Consider the following 10,245-nt stretch of genomic DNA (forward strand, 5'->3'; position numbering starts at 1 on the left):
AATCCTTTCTCCTCGCATTGGTATCAATTGATGGGCCTCTCCATTACCCGTTGATCCACCGAGTTAATGCAAGACTTTCTTACTTTTTGACTTCCATCATTGATCTCTATCACCGCATTCTATTCCACCTATAGTGTTGTATCCATGGCTCACGCTCATGTATTGTGTGAAGTTGAAAATTCTCAAGCGCGTTAGAAGTACGATCCAATGGTTTGTTTTGACACGAGGGTGCTCATGATTTATATTTATGCGGTGAAGGCGGAGTCATGCCATGCTAACATGATAAAATGAGTTGGGATAACATTCGTTAAGGATCGTATATTTCGAAAAAGTAATGGTTATGTTTCTTATATTCATGGATATTATTATGTTGATATTATTACTTCATCATTTATACCGTAAAGAGATTACATAATAAACATGCTAGGTAGCATTCAACATCAAAAAAATTGTTTTTATCATTTACCTACTCGAGGACAAGTAGGTATTAAGGTTGGGGATGCTGATACGTCTCCAATGTTTCTATAGTTAGTTATTGTTATTGCTTTTATATTATCAATCTTAAATACTTTATATAATTTGTTATGCAATTTTATATCATTTTTGGGAACTAACCTATTAACCCAGTGCCTAGTGCCACTTGTTGTTTTCTGCTTGTTTTTGGTTTCGAGAAAATCAGTACCAAACAGGGTCCAAATGCTACGAAACTTTTGACGATTTTTTTCTCGACAAAAGAGACCCTAGAAGCTTCGGGAGGAGACCAGACAACAAACAAGGAGACGACAAGGCAACAGGGCGCGCCTTGTTACCTTGTGGGCCCTACGTGGCTCCGTCTGACCTAATTCCACTTCTATAAATTCTCAAATATTAGGAAACCATCAGAGAGCCACCCGAAACACTTCTTCCACCGCTGCAAGCTTATGTTCTTCAGCGATCCCATCTGGAGGCCTTTTCCGGCACTCTACCGGAGAGGGAATCGATCACGGAGGGCTTCTACATCATCCTTACCGCCTTCCGATGATGCGTGAGTAGTTCACCACAGTCCCACGAGTCCATAGCCAGCAGCTAGATGGCTTCTTCTCTCTCTTTGATCTTCAATACAATGTTCTCCTCGATCTTCTTGGAGTTCTATCCGATGTAATCTTCTTTTGCGGTGTGTTTGCTGGGATCCGATGAATTGTGGATTTATGATCAGATTATTCATTGAAAGTAATTGAGTCTTTTTGAACTTTATTATGCATGATTATGATAGCACTGTATTTCTCTCCGATCTATCTGTTTGGTTTGGCCAACTAGATTGAGTTATCTTCAGTGGGAGAGGTGCTTTGTAATTGGTTCAATCTTGTGGTGTCCTCACCTCATGACAGAAGGGGTAGCGAGGCATGTATTTGTATTGTTGCCATTAAGGGTAAAACGATGAGGTTTATTCATATTGCTTGAGTTTATTTTGTCTACATCATGTCATCTTGCTTAAAGTGTTACTTTGTTTGTCCTGAACTTAATACCATAGATGCATGCTGGATAGCGGTCGATTGTTGGAGTAATAGTAGTAGATGCAGGCAGGAGTCAGTCTACTTGTCAGGGACGTGATGCCTATATGTGTGATCATTGTCATGAATATCATCACGCGCTTTTATATCAATTGCCCAACACTAATTTGTCTACCCATCGTATGCTATTGTTTCGAGAAAGAAGTCTCTAGTGAAAACTATGGCCCTCGAGTCTACTTTAATCATATTAATAAAACAAAAAATCACTGTTCAAAAAATCTTCCGATGTATCGCTACTCGGGGGTGACCGATAAGATTATGCCTTATCTTCACCGTTTATCTTTTGGGCTGATTTATCGCTCTGACAAGTGATTTATCGGGAATCTACCGATAAATCAAACCTATTCATAGCACTATGTTTGCAAAAACTATGTTTATTTGTGTTTTTGTGGACCTTGTTACGCAATTTATACTGTTGTCCTATTTTTTTGTCATTATATGAGGATTCAAAGGCTAGGAATCTAGGTAATACTTCTGTCCAATATTGTTTTGGTGTTGAATATAGCATATTTTAGTGTTGGGAACCTGGAATTTGCAAAAATATATCCGATTAATAGTCTGCCGATAAAATTGATTAATCGGCCAATTTCTGATTAATCTCTAATCCCCAGCTGATCGAAACGATAACGATAAGCGATATCCTCAACATTGCCAAAAATATTTTGTTGTAATTTATTTACTTTTCTTTTTATCTATCTACCACTACTAGATTTAATCCTTGCAAGTAACAAGTTCAACGGGATTGACAACCATCTTGTTCGCGTTGGGTGCAAGTATATGCTTTTGTGTGTGTAGGTGTTGCTAACGAAGATTTGTGTGGTTCTCCTATTGGTTCGATAACTTTGATTCTCACTGAGGGAAATACTTATCTGCTACTATATTGCTTCATCCTTCCTCTTCGGGGAAAATCTCAACGCAACTCACAAGTAGCACCCATCTAGGGGGAGGTCAAGGAAGAAGAAGAAAGAGGGGGCGCTCTCCTCCTCTCTCCTAGCAGCGCCGGAGTGCCGCCGGGGGAACCATGTTAGCAGCGGCGGGCGCCCCTGGGAGCCTTGCCCGCCACTGCTGGGCTTTTCCCGTCCGCCACTGCTAGGCATTCCCGCGGTAGTGTACCCATACCTAACGCCTGGCCGCCGGCTGCAGCTGCTTGAGCATATCCGGGCAAGGCGCGAAACCCGGATCGCTGCGGGGCTACCTTCGGATGTGGTGGATCCAGAGGAGGACTTGGAGGTGGAGGAGGAGGTGGTGGGAGAGGAGGAGCTGGAGGAGGAGGAAGAGGAGCACAAGGAGGACGTGGGAACGTTGGGGCCGAGGATTTGCAGGCGGAGCAGCAGGCAATCCTCGATTCTCTCCGGTCGGAATCAGCGGCGGAGGCCAAAAGCCATTGTCTGCGGGATGCGGAGGCGGAGCACGCTGAGGGCGTCGACGAGATGCTCGCTTATATGGATGAAGAGGAGTCGGATCCCTACGACGCGCCCAACTACCCGGCACCCGGTACGGACGTTGTGGACATCTTCGACGAGGAAGCTTAGTTTATGCTAGCATGGTGTACAGAGTACGTACGTAAGAATTCTTTTGCATGGTTTACATGATTTAAGGGATGAAATATGAGGTACACGATGCTTAGCATATGGACACGTCCAATCTATTTTACGGGCATTTAAGGAGCCGGATTTGTCAAGTCTGACAGTAGATGCTCTCACATCAAAACTACTGCTTGAACAAACCTTTTGAGCTGCGAGTCTAATTTCATCTAGGACGAAGACCTCACGAAGTGCGCAGCGGATCCATGGCCACAAATATCCGGCGCACGGCTTTGCGGCCGGACAAGGTGCCCTTCCCTTTGACTGCAGGACCGCGTACATGCCCCCAAAGTCCCAATGTCAGGACCACATTTAATGGCCGAGCTCACGTGACGCAGAAATACAGCAACGCAGTCCCATGTTCAAGTCAACGAACCCAAGCTCTTTATTTACTCAAAACGACGAACGAGACAAGAACAAGATCCAAAACAGAGGCACATCAAGAACGTCCATGGATCTTGAATCCAAGAAGCTTCTTGTTGACTAGACTAGACATGTTTGAACCCAAGAAGCTTCTTGCACGCCTTGAAGATGTGACCCCTCTTCTTCTTCTTCGTCTCCTTGCCGATCTCGTCGTTGCTCGCCGCGGCGTCTCCCGGCACCGCGGCCTCCGCCACCTGATGCTTCTTCTGCCCGTCGACCTCCTCGGGCGCCTCGGCGTCGTCGTCGCCGTCGTCCAGGCCGTCGTGGATCCGCCAGTACCCCTCCGAGAGGCCGGACGCCGGCTGCCTCCGCATGGAGAAGGCCCTCCTCACGGCCGCCTGGAAGCCGCCGCCGCGGTGGGCGCCGGTGGACTTGCTCCGCTCCACGGACGCGAACCTCTGGGAGGAGGACGAGAGGTTCCTGACGATGGCCGCCGCGCCGACCGCCGCCCCCTCCCACTTGCCCTCCTTCGCCGCGGCCGGGGACGGGGCTGGCTGCGGCTCCCCGCCGCCGCTGGGCGCCGGAGGGGACGAGGCGAGGTTGCGGTACCCGTTCATCCTCCCGCTTCAGTTTCCGCTGCTGCTGCTGCCGCTGCCGCTACGAGTGTACTGATCTGCGGGCGTGGGGCTTGTGGCGAGGAGGTTCTCAGGTCCGGGATTTGTACTCGCGTGCGCGGTGGAGTGGATGCGGCGCGTGCGCGGTGCTCGTCACTCGTCAGCAGCAGCACCGCGGCAGTGGAGAATGAGAACGGAGGGCGTAGTGCTGTGAGTGTGAGATCAGCCCCGCCGGCCTTGTCGCGGTGCTGTGTTGGGTTGGGTTTGGGGCGAGCCGTTTCGGTGGGTTGGGGCCCCGCGGGAGCGTCCAATTTGACCGCCGCGTGGGCTCCGGCCACGGGGTTTCGTGACGCCAATTCGTATCCAGGGGAATTGCTGCGCTACAATCTAGTGCATATGGATTCTTTGTCGCCTTGACATGACGTGTCACCAACCAAACCATCACCCTCTTATCTGGCATGAATTCAGGCGCTCCAACAGTGAACGAGCATGCACTCGCTTCCTGGTGCTCGTGGCAAAAGATTAAGCTCAACCGATTCACTATCCTGCTCTGCATATCAAAATACCAATTGTGGAAAAACACTTTCTCCAACGGACACAGCAACACGTTCTTCATAATTCGAGACTCAGCGATAACCGCTGCGTACTCGCCATGTCCAATGACTTGGTATCAACCCGTTCGGCACTATAAAAAGTATCGAATTTGGTCGAAATAGTCGCTCGAACGGACTCAACAACGGGCTCTGCAACATTTTGGTACCCGAGAACTCAAGGGAGGCAATGATGAACATGGAGCTTCAAGGCGATCAATGTGACCTCAGAGCTCGGGCATTGGCAGATAAGGAGCTTCGGGGGTGATGACGGTCCTTGGCGAGTGGCGCGATGTGGACGAAGGGCAAAGAGGGCGGTGGCAGGGTGGCGCCGGGTCAAGGGAGGGGCAACAGGGTACAACATGTGGCGGCTAGGGTAGGCTATCATTGGGAGTTGTTATTTTTACCTTCGTTCATGATATAGATCGTGTGCAACTCCACCAGCTTCATGTGCAACTTCTCGACATAATATTGACGATCTCCATGACTACCATTCCGAGAAGTTGCACACGAAGTTGGTGGAGTTGCACACGATCTATATCAATATTATGTCGAGAATTACGTTACCCCCGCGTCGCCTCTCTCTAGCGACACGGGGGGGAACCCCTCCGGCGCCGCCACCTCCCCTCCTCCCTCCACCCTCCCCCCCCCACCTCGCCGCCGCCTGAGGAGACCGTCGGCGAAGCCCGGACTGGCTCCAGGGAGGGTGGCGGCGGGGCATCTCTCTGCGAGGCGCGCGGGCGCGGCGAGCTAGGTCGGGCGCGAGGGCGCGGCTCCGAAGCGGGCGGGTGTGGCTCCGGCGGTCTGTGGGGTGACGCGGCGCGGTGGTGGTCTCGCTCTGGCGCGGCTCCGGCGGTGGGTGGGCGCGGCCAAGCGCGGATCTGGCGTGGCGATGTGCGGCACCGCGGTCCCCGCAGGATGGGGGTGCTCGGCCCGGCGGCGTCTTGGGGGTGCTCCGGCAGCTCCTGGCGCTGTGGATCCGGCAGATGGCGGGGGGTGGCAGCTCCGGGCGTGCGTGGCTGGCTCTGGCCGGCCCTGGGTTCTCCGGATCCGGCTGCTTCGTTGCGGCGAGAGGCTGTTTGGTGGTCCGGCCGGGCTTGGGCTCGGCAGACAGTGTGGCAGCGCTGGGCGAAAGCTCTGCCTCGGGCTTCTGGCCGGGGCCGGCGACGTCGACGCCCTCGGGTGCCGCGCTCTCCTTGAAGACGTCGTCGAGGTGTGCTGTCTGCCCTGCTTGTGTCTCTGGTCGGTGAGACCAGTGGTGTGGTGGTGGCTTCTGCTTGGTCATGGCGCGATGGCTTCGTGGGAGGTGTGCGGGTCAGCGGAGGTGCAGTGCGTGAGGGTGTGGTGTTGGGTGGTGCTCCGGGCGAAGGCTTGTCGGGTTTCTACCGGCCGACGGCGTCGGCGTCCGCGGATGTCGTGTCACCTCCTTGGAGGCGCCGCCGTGGAGTCCACCCCCTGCACATCCTTGGTTCCAGCTCTTCGGGTGAAAGCCTAAGGCCCAGTCGGGTCGGGCGACGGCGTCAGCATCGTCGCTTCCTCCTTTGGGGCGTCGCCTTGAAGAGCATTGGATCCGTTTGCACTTTCCTTCGGCTGGACGCTCGCGGCATTGCGGTCGGCGGCTGTCTGTCCGACAATGTGGATGTTGCGCGACTTCTAGTGTGGCAACGATGGCGGCTTCGAGCGAAGTTGGGCGGCTGCTGAGCTTTGGTAGTCGGTCTCATCCGGCGTGTTCGAGGGGTTGTCGGGCCTCATTTGTCTTCCTGAAGTCGGAGCTGTAGAGGAGGTGCTTCCGCGGCGACGATGACACGAGACGGGTGGTCGGCTCCGGTGCCGGCTCGACGCAGGCCCAGCGCTTTCCCCTACAATGCTCGTCGACAGAGTCGGAGCTGCCTGGTCGTCGGCCTGTGCAGTGGACTGTTTGGCATCGACCGACGCAGGCCTCGACGCTTGTTCGTGGTTTTCTCTTCGACGGCGTGTGTGCGTTCTTGTGTGGGTTGTCAGGTCGCCCTGTGTGTCTTGTTTTTGCGGGCATGTTGTGACGGTTTTCGCCCGGTTTTCCGTTAATTAACTGGGCACCTCTCTTCGACTTTTTTAATGAATCGGGCCCTAAGAAACCGCGTTTCAAAAAAAATATTATGTCGAGAAGTTGCACACGAAGTTGGTGGAGTGCAGCGTCGAAGGAGTTCTGAGAGAGCCCTTATCCGGTAAAGGGTTTTGAGGGACTTATCTGGTAAGTTGAAGAACCTAAAAACCTACATCCACCTTACAAATCCAGATAGAGGGAATGCCATTTTTCCGGAAAGAAAAAGGAATGGCATAAATGGGCATTCGGGCCATCATTTAAGGAGTGTGAGAAAGTCACACTGGGCTGACTATGGGCCATTGGGATTGGGGTAGCGGCCTTCCTGGTGACGGCGGGTTGAGCGAGTTTGCTTGTCTCAAAAAAATAAAATTTCTCATGCGTTTGCAGAATATTCCCTAAAAAAATCCTGCAGAATATAGCAACAACAAGAAGGCTCTGCAAATTCGCACGGATAAGAGAACGGCACCGACAACAAACCAGGATTTTTGTTCACATTCTCCGGCTTTTACAACAATCTCCCGCTGTACAAAAACTGAACGAAACTTTCGACCGAGTGAGATGGTCAGGGTGGCATGTGGGAGCGGTGGTGGTCGTGCGGCGGCCAGTGCACCCCCTCCCTGGGGCACGGCGGCGGCAATGGCGCCGGCTGCGCGAGGTAGGTCGGGTACCGCTGCCCCGGCATCAGCACCGACAGGTCCGCCGCCTGCAGCACCGTCTGCACCTGAAACATGGCAGATTTTAACCGCTCAGCTATGTACCACGCACGCATTGCGTGTCAAGTTTAAGGGCCTGGCGTTGAGTAGTCACGGAGCGAGATCAGGATGGTCTTACCATGGGCGGGCTCCGGGGTTTGCCGGGCGAGCGGTGGCCACGCCGGCGTCTGCCGCCCGGGGAGTCGGCCGGCGCCTGGAAGGCCTGGGGCCTGATGAGGTGCTCGAAGATGGCCATGAGGAGGAAGATGGAGATGAGGATGGCCGTGGCCGCGAAGCCGAAGGAGATGGCGTCCATGGACGTGCCGAAGTCCCTCAGCGTCGTCGCCTCGCCCCTCGCGTCCGCGGCCGCAGCCGGCTCGGACGGCGTCATCGCGGCGTCCCCCGGTGGCCACGCCCTCGACCTCTGCCCAGACTCGCTCATGGCCGCCTCCTCCTTGGGCCTTCTTCACAGCCAGTCAAAACAGTCCCTGCAAATCGATAACATGGCCCTCATAAGCAAGTAAATCTACTGAAAAAAATCAGTAAAGTTCAGCTATAGTGGCAGCACTCCTACTGAATTGGTTCTACACTGCGAGTGATCAATTGAACGAAGATGAAAAGCACCCACAAGCCAGAACCTTGTAGCACATTGCAGGCAAAAGAGAACTACTACTACATACCTTCAGTTAGTTCAGAGTCTTGCTTTGCCTCTGGCGGAAGGGGTGATGAAGGCTCAGTGCTGGCTGCCCAAATTCCAGGACCGGAGCGGAAGAAAGAACCTACATGAAGCAGAGCTAGGCTGGCTGCAGCCTCTACTTAAAGGGAGGCCACCCAGCCACTGACCCAAAAAGCGAGATCTCAGCTACAGATCCGGTGGTGGCAAATGTGCCGGGAGGAGAAAGAAAACCAAAATGAAAATGTATATTTGGAGGAACAAAAAGAGTGCCGCGGGGAAAGGCTGCCACAGCTCCATATAGAAATGCGCGAGATTGGTACTACTGTACCACGAAAAATAATCCCGGGATCATGGTTAGTGGCTCCCCACTCCCGTGCACTCTCGAGTCCGTATGCTGCAGCCCACATGATCCTCCTAAAGACCAGCGTTGGCCGTGAAATGTGTAGAATATGTGAATTGCCTCTTCGTGCATAGACACGTATATATGATGTATAAAGGTGGGTCATATACCTCAACTATACAAGGAACTAGGAGGCGGGCCCGATACACAATATGCACATAACACATATACTCAACACCCCTCGCAGTCAAAGCGGCACCGCGGCTGACGCAAAGACTGGACCGGAACTCTTCAAATGACGTCGTAGGCAAGACCTTGGTCATGATATTGGCAAATTGTTGGGAAGTAGGGGCGTGCAAAACGCGAATATGGCCAAGTGCCACCTGTTCCCGAACAAAATGAATATCCAACTCAATATGCTTGGTCCGTCGATGATGCACCGGGTTAGCGGAGAGGTAGACCGCCGAGACGTTGTTGCAGTAGACCACCGTGGCACGGTCAACAGGGCAAGAGAGCTCCTGAAGCAGCTGGCGAAGCCACGAACACTCGGCGACGGCGTTGGCCACCGCATGATACTCAGCCTCAGCACTGGAACGAGAGACCGTAGGCTGCCGCTTGGACGACCACGAGATGAGTGAGGGTCCAAGATAGACACAATAGCCCGAAGTGGAGCGACGAGTGTCAGGGCAGCCCGTCCAGTCTGCATCAGAGTAGGCGGTGAGGGCGGTGTCGGCGGAGGCGTGAAGCATGACACCAAGATCCATAGTGCCACAGATATAGCGGAGAATCCGCTTGACGGCAGCCCTTTGAACGTCTCGAGGAGCATGCATATGAAGACACACCTGCTGCACGGCATACTGGATCTCCGGTCGAGTCAGAGTGAGGCACTGGAAAGCACCAACGATAGACCGATAGAAAGCAACATCCGAAGCAGGAGAACCATCCGTGGCAGAAATCTTGGCCTTTGTATCAACGGGCGTAGCGACGGGCTTGCAATTAAGCATGCCGGCGCGCTCGAGGAGCTCGTGAGCGTACTTCCGCTGATGAAGGAAGAAGCCATCCGGACGGCGCACCACCTCGACACCGAGGAAGTAGTGCAAAGGACCCAAGTCATTGATGGCGAACTCAGCGCGAAGACGAGCCGTGAGCTGACTGAGGAGACCAGCCGTACATGCCGTCAGGATGATGTCGTTGACATAGAGCAGCAAGTAGGCCGTGTCAGAGCCCTGATGATAGACGAAGAGCGAGGCGTCCGAGCGGGTAGAGCAGAACCCAAGCTGATGGAGAAACGCCGCGATACGCTGGTACCAAGCGCGCGGAGCCTGCTTGAGTCCGTACAAGGACCGCGAAAGCAGGCACACGTGGTCGGGAAGCGCCGGGTCAACAAACCCAGTGGGTTGCTGGCAGAAGACCTGCTCCTCGAGGTGACCATGGAGGAAGGCGTTGGAGACGTCCATCTGGTGCACCAGCCAAGCACGGGAGACCGCAAGGTGGAGAACCGTGCGTATCGTGCCGGGCTTGACGACCGAAGCGAAGGTGTCGGTGAAGTCGATGCCAGCACGCTGTCGGAAGCCACGAACGACCCAGCGTTGTAGCGATCAAGGGTATCATCAGGACGGAGCTTGTGTTTAAAGACCCACTTCCCGGTAATCACGTTAGCGTGCCGGGGACGGGGAACAAGCTGCCACGTCCGGTTGCGCAACAGGGCGTCAAACTCCTCTTGCATCACAGCCATCCAGAGCGGGTCACGAAGA

The 10,245-nt window shown here is 53.8% G+C and overlaps 2 protein-coding genes across 2 annotated transcripts; both read right to left on the bottom strand.

The window, feature by feature from the left end:
* Positions 1-3,492: 3,492 nt before the first annotated feature.
* LOC123075068 (uncharacterized) lies at positions 3,493-4,437 on the bottom strand. The gene has a single exon (XM_044497752.1). The coding sequence runs from the start codon at positions 4,111-4,113 to the stop codon at positions 3,622-3,624; it is 492 nt and encodes a 163-aa protein (XP_044353687.1). The 5' UTR covers positions 4,114-4,437; the 3' UTR covers positions 3,493-3,621.
* A 2,813-nt stretch (positions 4,438-7,250) lies between these two features.
* Positions 7,251-8,356, bottom strand: LOC123075069 (uncharacterized). The gene is made up of 3 exons (XM_044497753.1): positions 8,156-8,356; positions 7,615-7,963; positions 7,251-7,504 (listed from the first exon to the last, which is right to left on the bottom strand). Exons 2-3 carry the CDS (start codon positions 7,915-7,917, stop codon positions 7,346-7,348), a joined length of 462 nt encoding a protein of 153 aa, XP_044353688.1. The 5' UTR covers positions 7,918-7,963; positions 8,156-8,356; the 3' UTR covers positions 7,251-7,345.
* Positions 8,357-10,245: the final 1,889 nt, after the last annotated feature.

The sequence above is a fragment of the Triticum aestivum genome, chromosome 3D, assembly GCF_018294505.1.
Source record: "Triticum aestivum cultivar Chinese Spring chromosome 3D, IWGSC CS RefSeq v2.1, whole genome shotgun sequence".
Lineage (NCBI taxonomy): Eukaryota > Viridiplantae > Streptophyta > Magnoliopsida > Poales > Poaceae > Triticum > Triticum aestivum.